General features: G+C 63.2%; 1 protein-coding gene and 1 long non-coding RNA gene across 3 annotated transcripts in view; one reads left to right on the plus strand and one right to left on the minus strand.

The window, feature by feature from the left end:
- The window catches only part of RCSD1 (RCSD domain containing 1), a 39,768-nt gene extending 22,294 nt beyond the window's left edge, over positions 1 to 17,474 (minus strand). The window contains exon 1 of one of the 2 annotated variants that reach the window (XM_028531052.2): positions 16,993 to 17,465. In XM_028531052.2, the coding sequence (XP_028386853.1) occupies positions 16,993 to 16,998 (6 nt within the window). In that variant the 5' untranslated portion in view covers positions 16,999 to 17,465. Of the gene's footprint in view, positions 1 to 16,992 lie in introns of both variants that reach the window. The other variant, XM_036015151.1, reaches the window with a different exon arrangement.
- On the plus strand, positions 3,614 to 25,661 carry LOC118498094. Its single transcript, XR_004900626.1, has 5 exons — positions 3,614 to 3,625; positions 12,868 to 12,871; positions 17,580 to 17,587; positions 18,185 to 18,187; positions 25,500 to 25,661. It is a non-coding gene; the product is annotated as an uncharacterized LOC118498094 (long non-coding RNA).
- The last annotated feature ends 762 nt before the right edge of the window (positions 25,662 to 26,423 follow it).

Genomic DNA, 26,423 nt, shown 5'->3' on the forward strand with positions numbered 1-26,423 from the left:
GTGTCTCTGTGCATATGTGCATGCTGCACATGGAACGTGCACACAGTTCTAGGATGCGGCGTGTGCCACGGAAGGGTGTGTCGGAAGGGTAAACGTGGCGGGGAGGGGAGCTGCTGGGGAGGCAGACCTGCAGATTCTGATGAGCTGGTGTAGCCCGGTGCGCGGGCCCCGAGCTCAGGCCCGTGCAACTGGGCGTGTGGATCTGAGTGAGCGGATTAGAGTTGATCTGTGGGGCCGTCGTGACGTGTTTTCATGGGAAAGGAAGCCAGGTGCCACGATACATAACGTGAAAAACATTGAATAGAGAAGAATCTCAAAAACACTGACATGAGAGCGTCAAGCCCCCGCTCCCCAAATCCTGCTGGCTGCCCCAGGCGCCGATGGACTCCACACCGGGATGGCCCCTTCGGTCTCCGCACGAGTCTCGGTGAGAGCACACAAGGAGCCAGGAGAAGGGAGGAAGGGACAGGTGCCTCCTCTGGGCCCCACACCCCGGGTTTCCGCAGGGCTCGGACGTCTCGGCAGAGTCACCACGCACCCCTGGCGGTACACGGGCCAAGTCCCCGGAGGAGGCACGGACTCATCCGTTCGGGAAGGAAGCGGAGGACAGGAAGCCACGTGGACGGAGGGCTTGCTACGTGCCGGGCCGGTCGCAGACGCAGCTGGCTCAGCCCTCCCCGAGCCCCAGGGCGGCGGTGCAGGTACCGGGCTGGTCCTGTTTCAGAGGGAGGCGGGCAGCCGGGGCAGCTCGCCCCCAGGGGCCCGCTGGTGTCTGGGAAGTGCACTCAGAACCTGCCCGTCAGACTCCGGACGGGACACAGCCTCCCTCCCTCCGAGGAAAATCTGTTTTGGGACGGCAGCAGTGACATTTGGAGCCAACACACCCTTCTGAGGGTGCAGGCTGACACGCGGGCACTGTGACCCCTCTCGGGGTCCAGATGGAAAACAGAGGCCTTCCCCGTGGGCCAGATGGCGGTGCTGGGGGTGCCCCGCACCCCGAGTCCAGGCACATCCGCGTCCTCATTGTAGGGCGGGCGGTGGGGCGGGGCAAAACCCCTGCCCCCCCAGAGGAGCGGGTGCTGCCCTCAGCTCCGGCCGAGGCTGCGCGGGTCACCTGGGTCAGTTTTCTCAAGGTCCCTCAAGGCCCAGCGCCGCCAGACGGCCTGATTCTTCAAGGGAAGGTTATGATCCAGTTTTTAAAGTGCGATCTGTTGATTTTGTTTGGAACACCAGCTCAGGTTTTTGGTTTGTTTGCGTTTAAGGCAAACCCCACTGTGGGAGGGTGGGGGGCAAAGCCTGCCTGCGGCCGTCTGGTCCCGAAGGCCAGCGGCTGGCTACCTGTGACTTTCTCAAGAATGGTGTTTCTATCCCCTTCTCCCCGTTTTCCTGGATAATCCCGGGAGGTATCTTTTGGTTTAGTAGATGAATTTATACTTTAATTATTGTATGTATGTCATCACATCATTGTTCTGAAGATCAATAACATCAAAGGAATTATTACCTCCTCATTGAACTCTAAGGGGGTTACAGGGTTGAACTCCAGACAGAACGGGAAGGCCTGGGTTCAAGGTCAGCTCCCGCCCCCCCGCAGCCGCTGGACCCTCACCTGTCCCGGGCCTTGGTCCCCCGCCCCCTGAAGTGGTCAGGGGTCTCCCGGCTCACGGAGCGGGTGGCTTGGGCGTTCGAAAGGGAAGCCGTGTAACAAAAGTGTTCAGCGAACACTTGTTCCGTTCCTTCTAGAAGACACACGCAAGGCTGCATAAACTCACGCGGATTGTCAGATAAACGGAGAGGGGTTATGTTGCTTCCCTGCTTGCTTTGTTTTCTAGAAGGATCTCCCATCAGGGGCTTCTCCGGGGCACGTGAAACATGGCGTGCCCCCGAAGTTTTAGCTTGAGTCACCTCATGGGGTAGAATAAACAAGCCGTGTGCCTTTGGCGCGGTCAGGGCACCCTCGCCTGTCCTGCGATGCCGACACACCCGGTCGGGCGGAGGGGCCTTTGGGAGAAAAGGAAAGAAAATGTGCCCTGCAGCTGCCCAGGGGCTCTGTCACCAACGTCCCTCAGCGAGGCACTCGGCCACCAGAGCGTCCTTGCTGCGGGCCGGAGCCTCCCTCCGCTGCACTGCGCCCGCAGGTACCACGTGCCGGCTGTGTTAGGGGCAAGCCCCGGCCCCGCACCGCAGGTGAGCGCGGGGAGCACGGGGCCGGGGAGGGAGGGGACCTGAGGGGGCACACCAGGTGGGGCAGGGACACTCTTTGGCCGCCGCAGGGACGAAGCCGATGATGTCACGGCTCTGTCCTTTCTGACAGTGACACCCTAGGAAACACCTGTACACTGCAGGAAACGGGAGGAATTAAAAATATCGGCCTGGCCCCTAAAAAATGGGTAAAATCGTCTTTTTTTCTTCACCGGGAAAACAAACAAAGTGATATCTGAGCCACTTCCTCCCCGCAGAGCGCGCTGTCCCTCGGGCCACACGCTCCAGCGGATGCCCGTGGCCAGGAAGGGCCCCCCACAGCGGGTGCCAGGTCTCCAAGACCCAGATTTCTCGTGCGGAGCGGGGGCGGGGAGGGTGTGAGGAGGCTGAGCTCATTCCCGGGGGGGGGTAGCCCCCCGTCTGGTTTTGGCAACAAGGGGCCCTTGGGCTCTTCCCCACAGTCTCCGGGTCCCAGGAATCAGGCCCTGGGGCGCCCCAGGTCAGGGGTGAGGGGCCCCTGGGGGAAGGGCGTGACTGCGGGTCTGCCGGACCTGGCTGGGCCCAGGGGCAGGTGTGAAGGTGGCAGAATGAGGGCCCTTCCTGGTCCCCTCTCCCCCCGCCTCTGGCCCCTGATGGGCCACCCGGCCCTGTCGCTCTGCCTCTGCCTGCCTGGCTCCTTCGTCCTCGCTGTGGTCACTGCCCTGGAAGGAGACATGTCTTTGCCCTGCTCCTCCCTAGCTCATTCGTCCTCCCCGCTGTTACCCGAGCCACGTCTGACCTCCGCCTGGCCATGACTTTGCGTGGCTGACCTGCTGCAGGTGGGGCCGACTGTGCAACCAAACCGCTGCGTCTACAGTCAGAGGCCCTTGTCTGTCTCCCCTTCCTACAGGATTCCACCTTCCCAGTCGGACCAGCCTGCGGTCCCTGGACAGTCACCGCCTGCCTAGCGCCGCGCTTGGTGCTTAATAAAGAGGATGCCACTCCCAAGCCCCAGCCGGACGAGTGTGGTGATCGCACGTGCGCGTGGGCGGTGGAACCAGAGTCCAGACCTCGGGGACCTGCCTGCAGCGACGAAGCTCCGGTGGCGCGGGGACCCCAACCTGGTGGTCCAGCTCCACGCCCCGCTCCTCCCATGAGCCCCCCACACTCTGCATGTTCCTGCCTCTGCATCTCTGCCCATGCACCTGCTCTGCCTCATGTGCTTTATCTCATTCACTCCTCCCGGATAGCTCTCCGTCATCCAAGACCCACCCAGCTGCTTGCTGCCTCCTCCAGGAAGCCTTCCTGGGCTTCTCCCCTGGGCGGGGTCTTGGCAGCCACCCACACAGCCTCTTTCACAGCAGTTCCCTCGAGACACTGAGCTGTCTGTCCTTCTCACCAGAGGGTGAACCCCTTGAAGGCATGTGCCATAGACTTTGCCTGTGTGGTCCCCTATTCTGAGCAGAGTGGCCAACACATAGTAGGTGTGCAAAAACACTCATGGGTTTAACAACATCCGCCACTGGATAGAGCCTAAGGCTCTGGCGTCCAGACCAAGGCTCGGGGTCTCTCCATCTGTCGGGGAAGCCCAGGTGCCAGCTCAGGTTTTGTGGCGTAGAAACACGCCCCACACTGACCCTGACATCCATCCAGGGTTCCGACCCGGGGCAGGGGGCTGCCGGGGGCAGCTCGCTACGGGACGTCACACAGCACGTGCACCCCCTCCCCAGGAGCTCCGTGCCAAAGAAACCCCGGGAAGCCACGAGCGGGCAGACGCCCTCCCGGAGCAAGGGGAGGGGAGGCCACCCCAGGACAGGACTGGGAACCAGGGCAGGACTGGGAAGCTGCGGAGCCTTCCAGGGCAGCGAGGAAGCGCGATGGGCCGCGGGGTTACTCGGTGTGCCCATCAGACGGGCAGAGCCAGCCCCGACGACAGGGGAACCCGAGGGGCCCGGATTTCGGGGGAACGCCTTCTCTCAAAAACCTCTGGGGGCGTCGCCCGGTGACACATCCCGCCCTCCCCAGGCGACGCGCCGGGACCGCGTAGCAGGAGCTCGGAAGCGCTTCGCTCTGTTTTTAGAGCATCCACGAAGGGCGTGGGGAAGAAAAGCGCAGCTCACACGAAGTTACCTAGAGCAGGGACACGCACATCAAGGCGGAAAGTCAGAAACCGCCGGAGCGTTCGGTCTGAGAGGGCAGTTCGGAGGGAACTACAGGCCACACAGGCGGCCAGTGCCTCCGTGACAAGTGACAAACACTCTCGGTCCCAGCCCACGGAGGGGACCCGCCGAGACACACAGCGCCGACGCCCGGCCGTGCACCCGGAGGCCGGCAGGCGCTGCCAGCACCGGACGACGCGGGTGCCCAGCCGGGCAGCCCCTGGCCGGTCCCTCTCTCCGGGCCGCGGGCCTGGTTCCAACCGCCTGTATTTTTACCTCCTGGCTGAAAACCCCTCCAGTGACTGACGCGGCGAGGTCCCGGCTTTAAAGGGGCCCCGTTCCTGTTTGGCTCGGAGGCTCCCGGGTCCAGATAAGACGGGACTCGCAGGCATGCTCCGTGGGGGGGGGGGGGGGGGGGGGAATGGGAGCGGGGGTGGGAACCTCCCAGGGCCTGGGGCCGGGCACCGCCCTCCTGGGGGAGGGGGTGGCTGTCTGGGTGAGAGGAAGCATCTGGGCCACCCCCCAGATAAGGGAGGGGGAGGAGCGAGCACGGCTGCTCTCAGGAATAACCGTGGGGTGGGCGGAAGCCTGGCCCAGCCTCAGCCTCCCTCCCCCACCACTGTGTGCCCAGGGGGAGCTGCTGGACCCTGCCGGGCCTCAGCCCTTCATCCCGGCTGGGTAGACAGGGACCCCCGAGTGGAACAGTGATTGGGGAGTCAGGCCTCCACAGCCACAGGACTCCCTGCAGGACGGCGGGGAGGAGAGGGCAGGTCCAGGCGGGGGGATGGGAGAGGCCGGAGCCTCGGCCTCCAGGACAGAGGCTGAGATGGCACATGCCTGATGGCCAGGTGTTCTTTCTAGGACGCGGCCTGGGGACAGGCATGACGGGAGCAGCCAGGTGCAGAGCGACAGGCAGGTGCTTCCTGCTCTCACCCGCGGCTGGACGCCAGGCCCCGGAGCTGGGGCTTGTCGTAGGCCGCACCGTGCCCCCCCAGAAGTGTCGATGTCCTGGCCCCCACCCCTCTGAATGGGGCTGTATTTGGACAGCAGGCGCGTGAAGCGGTGATTCAGTTAAAGCAGGTCCTGGGGGCCCGGACCCCACGCGCCTGGTGTCCGTGATCTGGGACGTCACCCCCACATCCGTGAGGAACAGCGTCTCCGTGGTTTAAGCCCGTGTGTTACGGCAGCCCGGGACCACCAGGGTGGGCTCTGCACCGGCCTAGGGAGGCTGGCTCTGGGGCTGCCCCCACGTCCCCACACCCCGTCGTACCCCGTGCGCTCAAGTTCGTGGCTCGGGGTCAAGGTGAAAGCGCCTCGCATCCCCTGCCCTCCTCTGTGGACGTGCCCAAGGTCACGCGGAGCCGCAGGCAAGCTGGCCTCCCCGCTGGGTTCTCAACTGGCGCTTTTGTTTCTGAAACTGCAACACTTCCCCGGGCAGCCGCGGAGCCCCTGCAGCTCCCCAACGTTGTTGCCCTTGACTGTGGCTGGACCAGTCAGGCCCCAGGCTGGAGGGACGGGGCAGGGCTCCTCTCCCTGGTGTGGACGGCGGGTCCCTCCTCCCGACCCCTCCTGGAGGGCCGGCCCCTGGGCGGGGGTGGGGGGGGGGTCGGGCCCCACCCGAGCACGAGCGAGTCAGGAAGTCCTGCCCCCCCCACCCCAGTTTCCTCTCTGTGGCTTCAGATGGGCCCGGCCTCTGAGCAGGGCGATCCGCCGGCCCGACCTGGCCCGTCCTCAGCAGCAGCTGCTCTGAGCTTCAAAGGGAAGCCGCAGCGAGAGGAGGAAGCAGAGGCCCTGGCGAGGGTGCCCGCCTGTGCCCCCCCGCCCCCACCCGGGCTCCAGAGCTCCGGCTTCTCTCTAAGGGGCCAAGTCACGGCCAGATAGTCCCTGGCATTTTCCAAAACACAGAGGTGACGAGGCCTTGCATCTGGGGAGCCCTTTATTCCCTTTCCGGGCCCTCGACTGGGAACCTCATCTCACTTAATCCTCCCAGGAAGCCCAGCATGGATGGAATGGCCGCCCCGTGAGGGCCCCGAGTCCCAGGCTGCTGAGGCAGGGTCCCGCCACAGCAGAGCGACGGGACTGGGTCTGGAGCCCTGGTCTCCTGAGCTGCCACGCATGGCTTCTTCCAGGGACACCTGGCTGTCCCCCGACACACCCCACAGCCACAATGCACCTGCACAAGCACCCAGGAGCCACAGGGAGCTGTTCTTCGTCATGGATGAGGAGCCAGTCCCAGGTGTGCCTCGTCTTTAGATGCTACAGCTGCACCTGGGCATCCCCCCCACCCCGGAACCCAGGCCCCCCAGAACCACGCTGCCTTTTCCCTTAGTCCCCAGCCAGGCCTCAGGGAGAAAGCACCCGGTGTCCAAGGAAGGGCACCCCTGTCATAAGCCCCTCCCTGGCCTGCAGGCAGCGTTCCCCCCCCCCCCCCCCGCCCCAGCAGCCCAGCCTGCCCCGCCTGGCAGCTCCGGGACACGCCTCTCCAGCCCACTCTGTGAGCCGCAGCCCCCCCCAACTTTCTACAGGGGCATCTGATCCCATCTGTCCTCAGCCCCCGCCCCGGCCCACTGCTCGGAGAACAAAAGGAGAGGTGACACCGGGAGGTGGCTTTCCCGAGCGTTGACTTCCCTGCCACCTCACCGGCCGATGCTGCCTCCACGCCGGAGGTGGGCTTCTCGGTGGACAGACACAGCTTCCCGGTCGGCCCCTCGGGTCCTGCCCCGCCGTGGGGCCGAGCCCCGGGCTGAGTCTGCCGGAGCTGCGTCTGGATCTCAGGTGCCGCAGGACGCTGGCCCCAGCTGCGGTCCCCACCTGTCACCCTCCCGACCCCCTCGCCGCACTGCGGGGTCCCCGCGGGCCGGGTCCGCGTCTGCCCCCCTTCCTGCCCAGACTCCCAGCCCCGGCCCCGAAACAGTGGGCACAGCGAGCCCGTGAGGGACCTGACCCAGCCCCCTCCTGCCCGGGACGGAGGGGCACAGTCCCGGAGCCCGCCCAGGGCTCCCCAGAAGCCAGGGCCACCGCTCCGGGGGTTCCACCTCCACCTGCGAGGCGTGGGGGAGGCCCCCGGTGTCCCCAGGCCCACTCTGCCCTGCGCCCCCCGCCCCACCCCCCGTGTCACTTCCCCTGTCCGCATCTGCTCCCGCAGGAAGTGCCAGACGATTGCTTCATTTCCCAGGGTGTCCACACCCGTTTCCTGCCCCCCTCCCCCTTCCCTGCTGGTGGGGGGGACCCGCAGCAGGGCCCCGGGAGGGTCGGGCTGCATGGCAGCTGTCACCTCGCACTCCCTTCCAGGCACGTCTGTGCTCTGTGCGCACCAGGTAGGGCGAGCCTCTGCGGGAGGAAGGCCGGAGGGCCGGCCGGGGCCGACCTGGCAGCCTCACCGAGAACCGTGACAGCATCCAGATCCTTTGGCCTAATAATTCCACTCCTGGGAATTGCCGCCAGAGCAATAATTCAAGAGAAGAAGAAGGGAAAAAAAAACGCACAGGCTGTTTATAGCTAAGTTATTTATAATAAGGAGAAAGTGGAAACAAATGCCGTGCCCCCAAATAGAAAAATGATTAAGAAAACGGTGGCACGGCCCTGGCTGTGGTTAGAGCATCATCGTTCCCGGCACCAAGGTCGCAGGTTCAATTCCTGGTCGGGGCACATAACAAGAAACGACCAACGAGTGTATCGGTAAGAATGAAAATAAAGCAATATTTTCCTCTCTCTCTCCCCCTTTCCCCCTTTTCTCTAAAAATCAATCAATAAAAAATTTAAAAAGAAAGAACTTTGTGGTGTGCGAGGAGCTGTGTGAGGAGTGCCAGCAGACGTGTAGGGTGAACACACAACCGTGAACCACGAGGATGCGGCTCGGGAGCCAGAGTCAGGGAGGGAGGAGGTCGTGTGCCGAGCGGCCCGTGCACGACGGTTACAGCTTTGTAAGACCTACGTCTGTGGCTACAAGTAACAAGGGCGTGAAGAAATGAAGTGGTTCCAGAAGTGGCATTGTCTTTCTCTCCCAGTTGTTGTTGTTGTTTTTAAGGGGATAAAACTGGGGATGATACATTTTTACAATTTTACCTTCAGACGCTTGCTCTTGGCTGCACCGTAAATTGATATCTGAAAGCAACAGCGAATGCCCGCGATAGGGGCAACGGGCCTTGCTCGGGCCATCCCCAGGGGTGCAGCCGTGGGGCCCCGAAGGGTCGGATGAGGCTCCCAGAGCCAATGAGAGCTCTCGGGAGACCTCGGCCTGTCAGATCGATAATTCCGTGCCCGCTCCTTCCTCCCGGGCTGCAGTCCCAGCCTCCAGGTGACCGCCCGGAGGTCCGGCCATGTCCCCAAGGCCCCGCCATTCCTGGAGCCTGAGGGACAGTTAGGGGACAGGGAGGTGGCGCGTGCCCAGGAGAGCCCTGGGGCGGGCGCGTGGGCAGGAGAGAAAGTGCTAGTCCTCCGTCCGTGGGATCCGGAGATAAAGCCTGAGGTACTCCTTCCTTCCTTCTTTCCTCCCTTCCTCCCTTCCTCCCTTCCTCCTTCCTTTCTTAAATTTGTGGTCAGGTAAGCATCCAACCCTTTGCGTATGAACCGAAGGGCTCCTTGGCCGTCCTTAGTTGCCCTGGGGTTCCGAGAGCATCCCCAGCACCGTCCTCCCCCGCTTCCCGTCTCTCCAGTTGTCCCACCGCCCTCCCCCCCATCGCCCCCCGGTCTCGGACACAGACCGCGTCTCAGCCCTACACCCTCCAGCCTCCAGTTCTGGATTCCCGGGTCAGGGGGTCCTGCAAGTCCTTATCGGAAACTCAGCCCCTTCCAGTCGCAAACCAGCGAGATCCCTCCTCCAGCTCCCTTCTGAAAATGCAGTCCCGCCGGCTCCTTCCCACTCAGCCCCACCCACCACCTGGCAGCCCCCAGCCGACTACGGGGGACCCCTCCATCCATCCATTCCGCAGCTTCTTTGCGTTTCCGCCTCCAGGCCACCTCGGAGCTGCCGCCTGCTCACCACCACTCAGGGTGCCCTGTGTCCCCACCACCAACCCTTCAGCAACAGAGATGCCACCTCTCTGTCCGACCCCCTCCAAGACCCCACCCGGGAGGCCCCACTCGTGTTTGTGGAGCGACTGGACGGGCGGATGTGCCAGTCCGAGCCGGGTCTGTCCTGCGCCGGCGCGGGACTCCACATTCATCCCTGTTTAATTTCATGATGTTGGCTTTGGCCCAGCGCCCCTCCTTCTACAAATCACTTGAACTTGAATGTGTCATGTAGCGTATTAACTATCCCAGCTGTGGGTCATCTGGAGTCTTTCTGTTTTTCAACCAAGTCATTAACAGAAGTGTTTAGCAAGCCCCGGCTGGTGTGTGGCTCAGTGGATTGAGCACCGGCCCATGAAACAAGGGGCTGACTGGTTCGATTCCCAGTGAGGGCACGAGCCAGGGTTGTGGGCCAGGTCCCCAGTAGAGGGCGAGAGAGAGGCAACCACACAGCGATGCTTCTCTCCCTCTCCCTCCCTCCCTTCCTGCACACCGCACACTCCCAGGGGGAAGAGAGCTCCAGACGCCCCCTTGTCCGCCCCGAGTCCCAGTCCAAGCGGCGCCCAAAGCAAGGGAGGGCACTCCCCTCTACACACCCTACTTATTCTACCGAAAACCCCCCCACCTAGCAGGTGCCAGGCGTCGCTCTAAGCCCTGGACCCAAAGGAGCTCATTCACTCCTCATGACACCCCCACCCCCACCGCCATGTGGGTGCTGCTGTTGTTTCCCTTGTACAGACGGGAAACTGGGGCCCCGGGGGGTCACGGGCTGGTCCTCGGAGAGGTCGGCGAGGTCGGGAGGCAGGCCCAGCGGCCTGGCTCCCGGGTCGGTGCTCCCCGCCCCACCTCCGGCAGCTTCTCCTGCCGCAGCAGCCACGGGAGCCGTCACCGGAGGGCCGGTGGGCTCAGGAGGTCAGAGCGTCATCCGTAAACCGAAAGGATCTGACGGCTTCTGTTCATGTTTCTCTGGTTGGTATGTTCCCTATAGAAACGGGGCATGTCTGCACCCTGGGGCCTCCCCTCCAAACTGCCCGCCCTTCCTAATCACGCCCCAAAGCACGCAGAGCCTTCGAGGTCACCGAAAACACTGCCACGGCTTGCGGACCCCCATCCGCGGCCAGTGAGGGGGCCCTGAGCGGCCCGCCAGGCACTCACTCCCTCGGCTGGAAGGCACAGCCCACCCCTCGGACCAGCTCCCAGACCGGCCGCCCGGCGACGTCTCCTAAGGCTCCCTAGGGTGCCAATGACACCCATGACCTATTCCTCCGGCGCCGGCCGGACCGGCTCCCTCATCCCTGTGGCTGAGGGGAGCGCGTGGCTCCTTCGGACCCTCCTGGGCCAGAGCCGCTGCGGGCTCCGGAACTTTCCTTCCCTCTGCCATGATGGCCGACAGCGCTGCGCGGGGCACCTGCTCCGTCCCCTGGGTCCCAGGGGGGGCACAGCGGTGGCGTGCGGCAGAGCCCCCAGCCAGCTCGGGACAGACGTGTGGCCTGAGTGAGAAGCAACCCCGTGCTGTGTCAGCCACCGAGTGCCACAGCCACACACCAGCCTGACCTGTTACGGCCGCCTGTCCTCGTTTCTTAAAAACATCCTCACCGGAGGAAGATATGTGTGTCGATTTGAGAGAGACAGAGAGAGACTTGGATGTGAGAGAGAGCCATTGCTCAGCTGCCTCCCCTACGACCAGGGATCAAGCCCGTAGTCTAGGCACGTGCCCTGACTGGGAATCGAACCAGTGGACTTTTGGTACAGGAGACAGCGCTCCAATGGACTGAGCCACTGGCCAGGGCTCACCTGTCCTCATTTGAGAAATTAGACGGATTTAGACTGATTACTCCCGGCCTTGACGGAGCCAGCAGCGTTGTTCTGTATCATTCCTTGCGTGTCTGGCCCCGAGCAGAGCGCCCCACCTCCTGGGGCTGGACTCGAGCTACGGTCGGGCTGTGCACCTCCCCGGGAGGCCGCACCGGCTGTGGGGGAGTCCCCAGCAGGGGGCGCACGCTTTCTCTCGCGCCGATTAGAGGCGGAGGTGGGACTCCCACCCACCTGCGCGCTGATCGAGATACTCTTTGTGTGTTTTCTGTCATGCCGCGCGTGTCTACCCTGTCCCCTCAAACAGAAGAGAGCTCCCTATACAGCGCTGGGCCAGCGTGCGCAGCGCCCGTTTCTCCGCACCTCAAGCACCTCTACCCGATTCCTCCGCGGAAGGAGCTGCGCGCAGACCCCGCCCCCACACCGGCCTGCTTCTGGCACCAGCCGCTCTGCCCTCGTCACTCCCTCGGTGTGGAATGCTCCTCTGGACTCTCTGCGCTTGGTCAACTCCTACTCACCCTCGGGACTCAGCTGAGGAATCCTCCCTGACTTAGGAAGCCCCCCTGAGGCCCAGCTGCATACGGGGCCCGCCTCTCCCCAGGTGAGCTCCACCCCTGCCCTGCCCTGGCCTGCTACCCTTGAGTTTTCCTGGAGGGTGACCCGTGCATCGTTGCGTCCCCAGGCCCGGCAGGCAGTAAGCCCTCTGCGCGTGTCTGCAGAACCGGAACGCTGGCGCGTGGCGGCCAGTGAATGGTTGCTGATCCAGCCCGGGACAGGGCGGTGACTGATGCCCAGAGAGTCTGCCGGCCCGGGAGGGCGGCCTCGATGCCAGGCAGGCAGGTTCAAAGCTGGGGGCGTGCCCAAAGGGCAACGCAGGAGTTCCATTTCCCCGCCGGAGAAAAACGGCCAACTCACTGCCTGCAGCTTCTCAGTGGGTCCAGCTTGGGGGGCCCGTGGGACCCGTTAAGGAGGGGCACTGCCCAGCGAGTCGAGGGCCTGCGTGTCCACTCCAGGGCGGCCCCTGCCCTTAGAACAGACTGAGGCCCATCCAGCGGGACTTGGAGCTGAGCTGCAGCAGCCGCTCCCTGCAGCTCGGGGGGGGAAAGGTGCCCAGGACACCCAGAGGGAAAGATCACTGCCCAAAAGACAGGGTTCCGGGGTTCCGAGGGCGGTGTTCCCCCTGGTCTGGCTCGGGTCGGCCCTTCAGAGTGGTGACGACGAAGTTGCCGTGCTCAGCCCTGTCTCCTCGTTCCGGCAGAGAGACAGAAAGGTCCGCAGAGCACCCTGAAGGCCCGGCAGGCGGTGCAGAGTGGCTCTTGTGACGCAAATGAAAACCTCACTCCTCAGGGCGGAGGCTGAGCCAGCGTCCAGGGCAGAGTCACACTGGAGCTTTTTTCCGGTGGCCAGGCCTACGCCCCCAGGCAGCCCCCTCCCTCCCTCCCTCCCTTCCACCCGAGCCCTGCGCCCCTCCCTGCCGGTGAGCCGAGCACGGTGGGTCACGGGGCCCTACAGCTATTCCTGGAGGGAGGCAGCCCTGCCTTGAGTTTCTCTGGAGTCAGAGGCTTTCTCCGGACGCCCTGATAAGACAGGCGCTGCTGGGATGTGGCGGGCAGGCTCCCACGGACCCAGCGCTCGCGCAGGCCAGGCTCTGGCTGCCGCTCGAGGGGCCAGGCTGCGGCTCAGGCTCTGAAACCCGACTCCCTCCCAGAAATGTGTCCACGGGCCTCTGGTGACAGGGCCCCCCAATGTCCCCTGTCACTGTGTCCAGCCAAAGTGGAAGCCAGTGCTACTGTGAGGGGGGTCCCACAGAGTGCGTGGGAGCCAACAGGGATCTGGGGGTGCTTGGCCATGCCCGCAGGCTCCAGGCCGGGGGCTGCCCCCTCCCTGATTATGACCCGTGGGCTCCAGCCAGCAGCCGTGACCCAGTGAGAGGGTGGGGCCCAGGGCCACAGAGGTAGGAAATATTTAATGAGGCAAAAACGAACACATTATACACAGCGATATATATATTCCCCCTCTCTTTCTCTCATCAATAATGCCGACAGTCTGTGGGGATAGAAAGATACGATAGCCCAATAATTTTTTAGTGACATTAAAACACAAAGTCTGGGAGGTGATCAGGAACCTCGAGATGAACCGGCGGATGACAGACGGTTTCTGGGGAGGACTTGGAGACCCCCCGAGAACAGGGCTCGCTACCCCTCTGCTTCTGAACTGGAAATCCGCTGTTTGAACAGCAGCAACGGGGTTTAATCGTCACCCACTGCATCCCTCACCCGCGCGCCCAGACAGGCACCTCTGTCCCTCATCTGCTGCTCGGCCGGACCAACGGAGCACCTCAGCCACGGGAAGGAGGCTTTTTGCAAGTCCGCTGCTCGGGCTCCGGGGGGTCCGCCGTCCAGGCTTAAGGAACCGAGGTGCTCGTCCAGAGCCTCCGCCCTTCCTTTGCCCTCCCTCTTCCGGTCCTGCTCATCAAGTTGGCCCGTCGCCTCCCCCAGAGAGGGGCCCTGCTGTGTGTGTCCCACGGACACTTCCGCCGGGAGCCACCAACACCGACATACCTACACCTGGCTTCTAAAAACAAACCTGGCCTTTCTCCCACCGCCGGTCACGTACGCGCTCAGTCACCAAGCCCTCACTGAGTGCCCGTCAGGCCCTGGGTACTTAAGTCAAGGCCGCTGTCCTCAAGGAAGTTTCCAGGGAGAGGCCAGGCGGGCAGACCGTGCTGCTGGGCACTCTGACCGGGTTGGGACCCCGTGCCCGAGGGGCCGTGGGGGTTGAGCAAGCCCGGAGGGCTTCCCGAGGCGGAGGCGCGGCTGAGCTCCCGTGGGTTCATTCATTCGTGAAGCAAGCTCGCCGTGAGAAACTACACGGCTCCAGTCTACACACGGTGCTAATTAACCTCTGGGGCCCTAACGACCCTTGAGCTGGCCCTGCCCACGAGAGGCGTCCAGTGGAGCCGTCGGCGCCACGCCCTCGGTCGCTGTGCGTCCTGAGGACGCCCGGACGCGCCCTGCCCAGCGGCGGTCAGGCCTGACCTCTCGGACAACTCTGGGCTCCACGGCCCCTCCTCTCCACCCTCGAGCTCCCTCTCCCAGTCAGGACTTGCCTGCACTCTCGGGGGAGCTCCTCCGCCCGGCCCCCTTGCTCGCTCTCCAAACTGGCGTTTCCGCCGCGTCATCCTTGCCCCACCACGGTCCCCTCTTACTCAACACCTCTCAGCACTGCCCACTGTCCAAGGAGGGGGGCCCAGGGTCACCCACTGTCTGGCCTGGGAGGGCTCCCACAGGCCTCTGTCTGAATTAGAAAAAGCCACCACTTTGGGGCGCGGGTAAGCAAGGGGGCGTGGCGGGAAGAAGTAGCAGCACTTTCCTCCAGGAGGTGCGGGGTCCAGCCCTGGGGTCCCCGTCTCGCTGCTTCCCGCCCTCCTCCCCAGCCCCCTGCCCTGTCCTGCTCCGCCCACACCCAGGCCGCGCCTTCTCCTCGCCGCCCACCTCTCCCTCGAGGCTTCTTGCTCCAGGTCCTGCAACACTGCAGGACTCGGGGCCGACCAGCAGTCCACCTGGCGCTGGACGCTTTTGAAAATCGTATATGTGACCGGATGTTGTAAGTCTCACTTCCCCCGTGGGAGGGAGGGCTCTGCAGGGGGAGGGGGGCGGCGGCACAGTTGCTAGTGTTGACAACCGTCACAGGGACTTAGAAAAAGGGAAGGTTTCCCAAACCCCCCCGCAGTGGGCCCGTGGGCTCTGGAGGAGGAATGTTGAGTGAGCCTTTTGGTCCGGTTTGGGCTGCTCATACCGGGAAATGCTGTGACTCGGTTTCCCCCCCAAGTATCACGGCCCCTTCATGTCTCCGGGCGCTTCGCCGCTCACAGGGGGCCGTCCTCCCAGAGGGTGCAGCAGCTCCCGAGCCCCCACTCCCGCGTTTCTCGTCCCGCCGCCGTGGGAAGTCGACTTCCTGGCTGAGAACCGTCACGTCCCGGGCCCCTCGGCTTCCTCTCTGCTTCCTCCACCAGCGCTCCCCGCGGGGCTCTCTGCCCGGGCGGGCGCTCGGCCAAGCAGCTTCTAGAGCCGCCCCTGCACCTGCGCGTCCGTGGTGCCCTGTGGGCCAGGCTCCCGGGCAGGAGCCCCCCACCAGTTCCTCTGTGTGTGCTCGTCGTCGCTGTGACACTGGACAGCCCTCTCTCCCCGCGGCCCCCTCCCCGCCCCCACACAGGAAGCCGCTCAGGTGACAGTTCCCGCCCAGGCACCAGAACGTGCCTCCCAGGAGGAGCCCCTCGGGGTCCTCCTGCAACGAGGTTTGAACTTGCCCTGGCCCCGAAGCAGTGAGCGGCTTGGAAGCTGAAGCCTTGCCCCAAGCTTGCCAACCCCCCCCCCCCCCCGCCGTGCATTTCTGCACGGGGTCAGACAGGTGCCAGGTCCAACCGCACCTCAGCCCAGGGCCGGAGGCCCCTGCGCTCTCCCTGTGAGTAGGGCCCACCTCCCAGGACCCTCCCCAGCCCCACAGGCCGACATCCCCCCCGGGGCCAGGCCAAGGGCCTCCTCAGGGACCTGCCCTGAAGCTGAGGCAGCCGGCCGGGAGCCTGGTGCTCTGTGCTGGAGACTCGCGACCCCCACCTGCAGCGTGTGGCTGTGAGATACGACCCCCCCGCTCCACCCCCAGCCCCACTCTGCCTCAGTTTCCCTGATTCACCAAAGCGTCTCTGGAAGGTCTGTCTCAGACTCTGGAGGGCCCCATGGTCCCCGTACTTTACAAAGCCTCCCTGAAGACAACCCCTGTCCCTTGGAGACAGCTGGTTGGGCTGGGCGTCCCAGTGCAGGGCGTCTGCCCAGGACAGGCTGGTGCCCCCTGCAAAGGAGCCACAGAGCCACGGCGGGGGGGGGGGTGAGGGGGGAGAGTGACCAGCGGGGGCTAAGTTAGAGCTCTGGGGCGGAGCCTGGAGTGGGAGGGGGCGGCAGAAATCTGCCGGAGATGACCACCGCCTGGGGTTCTCCTTTTGCAAAGGGTGGGAACCACCTTAGAAACGGTCTAGCATGGGTACTTTCTCTTCTCTTCTTTTCAAAAGCCCCAGGTCGGACTCAGGGCTCAGCGTCAGGTCTCAGTTTCAAGGCAGAACCGTGGGGAAGCCTCCAGACCTGGAGCAGGGCGGGGGCGGGGGGGGGGCGGAGATACGCCCAGCTACTCCTCCACTTCGGGGTGGTTTCCGACCCCCCTGAGGTTGGAAGGGGACCAGAAAAATCCCAGGCGGAGGAGCGGGGGAGGGGGACTCAGAGCAGAGATGGCCAGCACGCCCCGTGCCCCCGGGAACGTGCACGGGAGTACAGAGTTCTATCAGAGGTAGTGCCGTCTGCCCACGAGGGGAGCTTTGCCAGAGCTCCACACGATGTGAGAGCCGGCGGGACCTGAGGCGCAGGGGGACCACCAGACTGTCCACGGGGCCGGGCTGGGGGGACGGGGCACCGCCGCCCCGCTCCCCGTCCAGTGCCCGGTTCCAGACCCGGGGGCCTCTGCTCTCTGGGGGTCTGCGCTCCCACAGTGCCCACTGGCAAAGCTGGCTGCACCCAACTGTTTCGTCCCGAGCATGTGAGTCCCTCTGCAAAGTCCCTGGAACTAGAAAGTCCCCCTGTCCCTTCTCGGTCCTCCCCCACCACCTCCCCACCCCCACCTGCCCCAGGGGTCTCCCAGGTGGGGCGGGCGTGCTCCGGGCTGGCCAGCCGGCCAGCATCGCCCTTGTTCCAGGCAGCAGTGGGCCAGCCCGTGCGCCCTGCTCCCCTGCGTGGAGCGCAGCTGCCCGGCCCCCTCCCGCCCACCCTTGCCAGCAGCCAGGCCCTACCTCCATGTCCCCCAGGTGCCGCTCGGCTCGTCCGCCCGGGCTCACGGTCCTGCCGCTCTCGCTTCCTGCCCGCCTGCCTGCCTGGTCCCCGGCTGCGGCCGGCGCAGGGCGAGTGGGCGCCGGCTGGTTGCTGCGGGACAGCCGGCCTCTGGGCGAGGACAGGAGGCAGGGGGAGGGGGAAGGGGGAGGAGGAGCAAGGCGGGGGAGGAGGAGGTGGAGAGGGAGGGAGGGAGGAGGAGGAGGAGGAGGAGCAGGGGAGGGAGGCCAGCCATCAGGGTTTAAATTTAGACACAAATCTAAACAGATACTGTCCCCTCCCAGGGCAGGACTGAGCGGGGGAGCCACCTCGCTCCATTGTGTGCCCAAACATGGGCTGGCACAGCCGCCGGCGCCGCTCGCTGGAGAAGTGTGTCCAGGACCCCGGTCTCTGCCGCGGTCTCGGTCCTCCTCAGCCTCTCCCTCCTTCAGTGCACCTTCTTCCCCTCTTTCCTTGGGGTTAGCGCTGTTCTTCCCTTCTTTTGACCTCCCCTCTTTCACGGGCATCCTCACTGCTTCATGCCCCCCCCCCCCCCCCCCCCCCCATGTAGTTACACTCGTTCCTACCTGGTCTGCCGGCTGGAGAGCAGGACTCTGCCCCTGCGATGCCTGAGATAACTCCCCACCCAGAAGCCCAGCTGTGCACGGGCTCTGCGCCCCGGGGACCTGGCCCTTTGACCTTTCATCTCTTTACCTCCCCACCTCCCTGTCTTACGGCTTCACAATCAACCTGCCCGTCCCTCATCTGCCGGTCGGGAGGAGGAGGAGGAGGAGGAGGAGAAGAACAAGGCATCCGAGCAAAGCTTTCTAAGCTCCCGCAGCAGTGAGCCTCGTCCCCGCACCCCCTTGAGGGATGCATTCGGTTCTGGCGGCATTTCAGCTCCCACCAGCTGCTGGCTAAAGGGCCTCTTCCCCGTCCAGGGAAACAGAGGGAAGGGTGCATCCCGGTGCCCGGTCCTGGAAGGCCCCGCCCAGCCACCCTCCCCCAGGGCCATCCCGGCCCCGGGGCCGCACGGAGGCTGAGGCGCAGGGCTGGGAGCGAGGGAGGGATTCAGCCTGGGATCTGGAGCAGCCTCTTTCTCTGCTTCCAGTTCACAGACGGGCCGCCTGCCGCCGGGAGGGAGGGAGGAGGCAGGGACCTGCCTTCTGAGACCAGTGGGTGGAAGCCTCTGTGTGGCCCTGCAGCACTCTTGTGCCCCCCATCCCCAAGCCCTGACCGCCCCCCGCCCCCCTCCCACACACACACAAAGGGAAAGCCACCCCAGGTGCAGACAGGGGCCAGGGGAGGGCGAGCACTGGGCTGAGAGTGGCCCCTGCCACAGAGAGCTGCCGGAGTCAGCTCCCCTGGCTGTGTCTCCTTAGGCACGTGGTCTGCCCTCTCTGGTCTTCCTTTTCCTCACCATGCAGTTCAGTAGACGCTCTGAAGAGTAGCTCTTTGCAATGCTTAGCCCCATGCCCGAGTGCAAATGAATGGGGGTCCGATATTTCTTGTATTGGGAGCTAGGCACTCAGGGTCCCGCCCCCAGGAATAACCAGCAAGCCCCCCACGGTGCATCCCCCCGGGCACCACCAGGCCAGCCACACGGCTGCAGAGGGGCGGGCACTGGGGCACAGTGGGCAGCGGGAGGGGGTTCTCCTGGGGCCGGGCAGTGCGTGCACATGCTTGAGACCCGTTTCCTTCTTCTCTCGGGGGCGGGGGCAGGACTGGGCTGGTGGGGGCCCCGCGTCTCTCGCCCCGTCTCAGGCCCCAGCTCGGGGGGTGGGGGGCTGTCCCTCCCTGCCTCTGCGGGGCCCTTCTGCTGCCCAGCCCAGGTTCCTGGCCTCGCCGCCAGGAGGGCGGAAGTGCCGCGCTGGAGGAAACCGTTAGGCCCCGATAGCATCGCGGGCACCCCAGGTGACTCGCAGCTGCGGCCCACGCCCTGCTCTGCCAGCCCCCGGCCGCAGAGCGGAGACCCGCCCCGTGCAGGCCCGCCCTCCCCAGCCTCCGCCCGGCCTCTGCCCGGCCCCGTGTGCCAACTCCTCCGGGGCTGCCGGCGCCCCAGGCGGAGGCCTTCATGGGAGGCAGGAGAGGGAATGAATGGGGAGACAGGCCCGGGGCCACAGCCCAGTTTCCACAGCCACGAGTGGGCATGGGGGGCCACGCTCCCCTGCCCTCCCCTTCCTGCCCCTCTAGGAGGTCCCCGGAAGCCAGGACGCAGGCAGCACATGTGGGGAACGCCCTCTTTGTGCTGGGTCACTCTCGGCTCTGCGGGCTGCAGGAGCCGACCACCCAGGGAGGGGGAGGGGATGTGCCTCCAGGGCGGGGGGCCTGCTCCCTCTCTGGGGGCTGGGGGGCTTCACTACCCCCCTTCACAACCCCTGGTAGTGAGGACCTGCCAAGCATCAAGTGGGGCCAGTGCCCGCCAGCGGGCGGGGCACCTGCCAGGCAGGGCAGGCCGCTGAGTCCCAGGACCCCAGACTGGCCACCGGCCTGCAGCCACTGCTTGGTGAGCAGGCGGCTGCACGAGTGAAGCTCGTCGGTGGGGTCGCCGCTTTCGAATCCAGGGCAGAGCTTTGCACAGACGGGTGCCCAGCGGGAGCGAAGGCCCGGCGTGGGTGGGGCAGGGACATCCTCTGTTGGCCCTCGGAACCACCCTGCACTCCAGTCCACCCCCCGAGAGTGTGAGCACCCCGTGCTGCTGTCCATCTGTCCATCTGTCCGTCCGGTTCTACAATGAAGAGCAGCAGCAAACGTTCTTCCACAGCCACAAGTACGAACTTCAACCGTACGCAGAAGGTCCGCCCTGGGCCCTGGGAGCGTGGCACAAACAAAACAAAGCAACTCCTTCCTCCGCGAGCGGCTGTGGCTGAGGGACCGCTGAGACCCGGGAAGGGGGCGCCAGGCTCGGGGCTGTCCCACGGCTGAGGGACGGAGGCGGAGGGCGTCCTCGGCGTTCTGGCCCAGGTGGCCTTGAACCTGGTCGGGGGAAGCACTGGGTAGGCCCCGTAGGAGGGCAGTCCCCCGAGCGACCAGTCTGCAACCTCAGAACGCGTTAGGTCAGAGAGGTCAAGGGCAGGCTGAGGAAGGGTCGTAGGACAGAGACGGGAGCCACGCGACAGCTGGGTCCACCGCGAGGTCCCGACCGGCTCCTTCCCCTCCGAGTTACAGGCAAGGGATGACCTGTTGCATGTCCCTGCGTCCAGTCCTCCAGGGCACGCTGCACCTGGCAAGGTCATCGGTCAGCTGCAGCTCCATAAAACAGGACAAAAAGAGAAATTATTGACTAATTGGCAGAACTAAGGAATCCTGGGTGAAGGGTGCGTGGAGTTCTTTGTACGAATCTTACGACTTTTCTCAACGTTTAAAATTATTTCAAACTAAAAAGTTAAGAACAAAGGTGGGGGTGGTAAGAATTGAACTCCCCGTTTCTCTGATTCCAGACTGACCTCCCTACGCAGTCCCTTCGTCACACGTTACTCCCATCCCCCCTCCCCTCCCCTCCCCCACTGGAGATGCACAGGACGGGCTGGGGCCTGGCGACACTGGTGACACTGGTGACACTGGTGACCGAGGGGGACAACGGGCAGAGGGAGAGCTGCTGGGATGCTTGAGAGTGGAGACAGGAAGGGGGGATGGTTCAAACCTCTCCTTGGATAAATATCTTCGTGTTGTTTCATTGGTTGCTGTAAACACATGCATTTTCATAATTTTGGAGGAGAATTTCAGCTTAAAAAGAAAGCAAGAGAGAGAGAAAGGAAGAAAGAAAGAAAGAGAGAGAGAGAGAGAGAGAGAGAGAGAGAGAGAGAGAGAGAAAGAAAAGAAAGAAAGAAAAGAAAAGAAAAGAAAAAAGAGGAAGGAGGAAGGAAGGGAGGGAGACAGGAAGGAAGGAGGGAGGAAGGGAGGGAGGGAGAGAGGAAGGAAGGAGAGAGGGAGGGAGGGAGGGGAAGGGTACGGCACTCGGCCAGACCCCCGAGTGCCAGGCCCCCGCGGACGAAGTGCGTGTCCACAGCGGAGAGAAAGGCCAGCCTGGGGTTTCCTGGGCCGGCGGGAGGTTGGGGAGACCTGGTCAGGAGGGACACTGGCCAGTCACTGAGGATAGCGGATAGAACTGATGAAAAACCCGAAGGGGATGGCCCAGAGACGCCCCCATCCTTCTGAGGCGGGTCCCGGGTTTGGGAGGAATTGGACGCAGCCACGAGGACATTCAAACCTTTCCCAACCCCAGAAGCGTATGGCACCGCGCATGGCAGCGTGTCTTGATTCTCCCATGAGTTAGGGCGACCAGGGAGCTCTGAGGGAAAGGCCAGAGCCAGGGCCCCACCGCAGACCCGTGGGGAGCAACCCCCAGACCCCGGGGCCGGGGGCTTTTTCTCAGCTTTGGGGAAGCGGTGAATCCAGAACCATTCAAGCCAGTGGTGGGGGGACTGACCATTCCTCTTGCCAAGAACTGGGTTAGGGAGGGATCAGGATTTGAACTCCTTTCCTTCCCGTTCCCACGTACCGGCAGTCGAGCCCTCACCCCGCTGGGCACCCTCCCGGTGTTGGGGTGCAGCATCCTTAATTTCCACACAGCCCGTCTTCCTTCCCCCCTTCTGCTTTCTGACCCAGGGTTGCACTTGAGACCCTGTAGCCTTTTCCTCCTCCTGGTGCACCTCGCAGCCTCCCCGGACCCACAGAGACGGGGTTCCGTCTCAAAAGAGCCCATTTATCCGGGAAGGCAATCGGTAAACCGTGGGACCCCTGAACCGTTTGGGTCCCAGGGTGGAGTAGATGCTGCATGTGAGACCGGGCGGGCTGGGTCCTGACGGAGTGGGGGGCTCAGGGGACGGCTGGGTGGAGACGGGCCGGTGGGGAGGGGGCGCGGCGAGCAAAGGGTGGGGTGGGAGGGGAGGCTGCCCTGCTGCAGCGGGGTCCACGTTCACCCTCGGAGTGGGCAGTGGGTGTGGAGTCCGTCCTGGAGGCCTCCTCGTGCCGGAGTGCTGATCTGGGGAACGTTTCATGCTCAGGATTCGCCTCTGAGAAGGCGGATGGCGTCCGCATGTTTGCAGATAGTGGAACTGGAGCAGAGCTGCTCCTGGCTTGCGTTTTCTGTTTCTGTTTCCTTCGTGGCACGTGGTGGGGGCTTTCGAACAGCGGCAGAGGGACAGAGGGGGCGGGGGATGGCCAGGGGAGCAGACGAGGCAGCGCTGACCTGCAGAGACGCTGCAGGCCAGGGCGCCCGGGCGAGCGCTGGGGCGCCAGGACCCGCGCTGCGAAGGCGATTTCTGCAGGGCAAAGCCACCCTCTGTTCTCGGTTCCCGATTCGATGCGGAGTCTCCTCCGGCCCCCGGGGATGTGGTGGGGAACTCCTCCTCAACATGCCCAGAGCTCTAAAACCGTCGTGAAGTGGGTGAAGCACTCCATCTGACCTTGAACAGCCCAGCTGGCCAGGCAGCAAGGCCCGGATGGCCCCCGGGGGAGGTCTCGCAGGGAGGGGCTGGGGCGAGGGGGGCGGCCCAGGTGGCAGCCGTGGGGAGCAGGGTGGGGTGGGTGAGGAAGGGGTTTGCATCTTATGGCTTAATAGACCCAAAAGCCAACATCCTGCTTGTTTGTTTTTTTCGGTGACGTTGAGCACACGGGCAGCAGAAGGCGGCCCCCGACCGTGGCGGGTCTCGGGAAGCGAGGGACTGGGAGCCCAGCTCCCAAGTGGCTGTGTCTGCAGAGGCGGCCAGCCCCCCACGACCCCCCACATCCCCTGCCCCCCCTCCACGCCGGCCCTGGAGCTCCAGCCCTCACCCCTGCCCAGAGACTCGTCAACAGGAAGTTCAGTAGCCGGAACGCTCTGTTCCCTCGACATTCTTGTTTTCACTCTGCAGCTGCGCCTTCGAGGCTCCTCGGTTCTCCCCGGCCCTGTGGCAGGGTCTGCTGTCTGCCCGGGGGGGGCTCCCTCTGCGCCCACGTGCCACGTCACGCTCGCCACGGGGCCAGCGGGCCAGAAGGAGACTGTGGTCAGTGGGAGGAAGTTGGGGGGGTGGGAAGAAAGCACTTCGGCTGTGGCCGCGCCGAGGAGGGTGGCCGAGAGCCCTGCCCTGCCCTGCCCTGCCGTCCCTCCTTGAGCCTGGCCGTGCTGGCCACCACCTCGCATCATGGTGACCTGGGGGCTGGCCTTTCTGCCTCAGGCGGCCGGGCGCCTGCTTGGCAGGTGCCTGTTCCTGCATGCTCTCTCTGAGGGAGCAGTAGGTCGAGGATGGATGGAGCGTCTCTCCTTCCTCTGAACCCCACGCCAGCGTCACACTCAGGAAACCCAGGCACAGCCCCCAAGGGCAGCCGGACCCCCCTCGGGGCAGCCCCACCTCGTCCCTGCGGCCAGGACCCCCAGCTGCACTCACAGCACGTGGTTCTGCTCTGGTCGCTCCTCCTCCCGTCGCCGCTCCTCCAAGTCTGGAAGGAGGAGGTCCCCAAACGGGGACACCCCAAGACTCCCCGGCCGTGTGGGGGCCGGGAGGAAGGTGGCGGTCACTCTCTCTTGGAGTTCCTCTGCCTCAGCGGGCCCGAGCCCCGTGTCCCCCGGTCCTGAGAGCAGCTGGCCCACCGAAGTCCCAGGCGCACACGGCCACGGTTGGTTCCAAAGGCCACCCCAGGCAAAGGACTCCCAGCACGCGGGTCGGACAGGCTGTGTGAGCGGCACACTGGAGACCTCAGGGAGGGCTGGCAGGCGGCGTGGTCGCGTGTGTCTGCGTGAAGCCATGTCTAGAACACACACACATGCACACGTGCGCACACACACGCACACACCTCCTGTGGCCCGTCAGTGATCCTGGGCTCTCATTTCAAATGCCTGCTGGCATCTGCCCGGATTTTACTGTTCGAAATTAGTTCAAGAAGCCTATATGTTTTTGTATTGATTTTAGAGGGAGAGAGGAAGGGAGGCAAGAAAGAGGGACAGAGAGAGAGAGAGAGATACTGACCTATTATTCCACTCACTGATGCACTCATTGGACAATTCTTTTTTTTTTTCTTTTTTTTTAAAGATTTTATTTATTTATTTTTGGAGAGGGAAGGGAGGGAGAAAGAGAGAGAGAGACATCACTGTGCGGTTGCTGGGGGTCATAGCCTGCAACCCAGGCATGTACCCTGACTGGGAATCGAACCTGTGACACTTTGGTTCGCAGCCCGCGCTCAATCCACTGACCTATGCCAGCCAGGGCAACAATTTTTGTAAGTGCCCTGGCTGAGGACCAAGCCTGCCAGCTTGGCGTATGGGGACGATGCTCTAACCAATGAGCGACCCGGCCAAGGCCGACGAATTCTCTATTTTAAAAGCTAAACTGTATAAAGCGCACGGTGAACAGCGTACTCAACAACGGACAACTTAAATCTTTTCCGGCAGGACCAGGAGTGAGGCAAGTCTGTCCGCTCCGGCCACGTGTTTTCGACTCGGTGCTGACAATTCCAGCCAGAGCACCGAGGCAAGAAGCAGCAACACAAGGCACCCAGCTTGGACGGGGAGAAAACTGTCTTTGCAGACGAGGCGCCTGGTATGCAGAAAACCGTACAGGTCCCCCAGAGTCTGAGAACTGGCAAGTCACTAAAATGCAGCAAAGCTGCAGGTCACCAAGTCAGCACACACAGCGGCTGCATGTGTGTGTACTGCCAATGGACCGTCCGGGACGGAGAGGAAGACAGCACTCTCACTACCGGTGGCGGCGAAAAGAATGAAGTGAACGTCACTGAGGAGGTGGAAGGCCTGTACACTGCACCTACAACACATCACTAAAAGAAACTCAAGAAGCCCTGACTGGTGTAGCTCAGTGGATTGAGTGCGGGCTGGGAACCAAAGGGTAGCTAGTTCGATTCCCAGTCAGGGCACAGGCCTGGGTTGTAGGCCAGGTCCTCAGTACGAGGCGCTTGACAGGCAACCACACATTGGTATTTCTCTCCCTCTGTTTCTCCTTCCCTTCCCCTCTCTCTAAGAAAACCATAATAAATAGAATCTTTAAACAAAACTAAAGAAGACACAAATAAGTGGAAAGACATTATTTGTCCTTACTACTGCTAAAATGTCCATACCACCCAAAGCTGCCATAGAGTCAGTGCAACCCCTTTGAAAAAAATCTCAATGGCATTTTTTTTTCAGAAGTAGGAAAAAGTTCTAAAGTTCATATGAAACCTCTTGGGACCCAAAAATTGCCACACACACACACACACAATCTTACAAAAGAAGAACAAAGCTGGAGGCCTCACACTTCCTGGATTCAACATGTATAACAACGCTACAGTAACCAAAACAGCGAGGTTCTGGCGGAAAGACAGACTCACAGACAGACCAGTGGGGCAGGACAGAGCCCGGACACTAACCTTCGTGTGAGGTTGAGTGGTCTTCAACAGGGTTCCAGGGCCACCCAAGGGAGCAAGGACATTCTCTGCAGCAGTGTTTGGGGAACTGGGCACCCCGTGCAAAGGACCGCAGTTAGACCTCAGCCTTACACCACATACACAAACATTAACTCAGCCCTGGCTGGCGTGGCTGGGTGGATTGAGGGCCGGCCTGAGAATCCAAAGGGTCGCTGGTTCGATTCCCAGTCAGGGCACATGCCTGGGTTGCCGGCCAAGTCCCCATACAGGGGCCCTTGAGAGGCAACCGCACAATGATGTTTCTCTCCCTCTCTTTTTCCCTCCCTTCCCCTCTCTCTAAAAGTAAAGAACATCTTTTTTAAAAATTAAGTCCAAATGAACTGAAGACCGGACATAAGACTTGAAATGATAAAACTCCTGGGATAAATCTGCCCCAACACCCACTGACAAGCCAATGGATAAAGATGATGTGTTGCAAGCCTGCCGCGGAATAGTATTCAGCCCTCAAAAAGGAAATCTCGTCCCATGCGACCCGTACGAACTTTGAGGGCATGGTGCTGAGCTAAACAAGCCAGCCACGGGAGGACAAACCGCACCTGCTCGCTCTCTTCTGTGGAATGAGCCGCCAGATTCATAGAAACAGGAAGTAGAATCGTGCTGCAGGGCTGCGGGGAGGGGAAGGAGCGTGCACCCGGAGTTTCCGTTTTGCAGGACAGCAGCCTGGCTGGCTGTTACCCAGCCACACGCAGGCGGTTACCGCTCCTGAGCTGTGCACTTACACACGGTCACCAGGGGAACTTCACAGCACGTGTGTGTCCCCACAATTACAACTAAAAAAGGGAGAAAGGAGTACAAGTGCAAACACTTGAGTATGCCGTACCCCACTGGTGCCTCTCCCCGGGGTTTGCCTCAAAGCCCAAGCCTGCGACTGAGAGCGAGGATGCCCCAAGAAGCCGCTCTGGCACCCGAGGAGAGAGCGCTGGGTGCCAAGTGGCTCCAGGAGGAGCGTGAGCTCAGGCCGTCGCCTGGGGATGCTGCCGCGGCACCCGGCTCTCCGGGAGCTGAGCGCTCGCTCTCCGGG

Source organism: Phyllostomus discolor, chromosome 14 (genome assembly GCF_004126475.2).
Source record: "Phyllostomus discolor isolate MPI-MPIP mPhyDis1 chromosome 14, mPhyDis1.pri.v3, whole genome shotgun sequence".
NCBI classification, from domain to species: Eukaryota; Metazoa; Chordata; class Mammalia; order Chiroptera; family Phyllostomidae; genus Phyllostomus; species Phyllostomus discolor.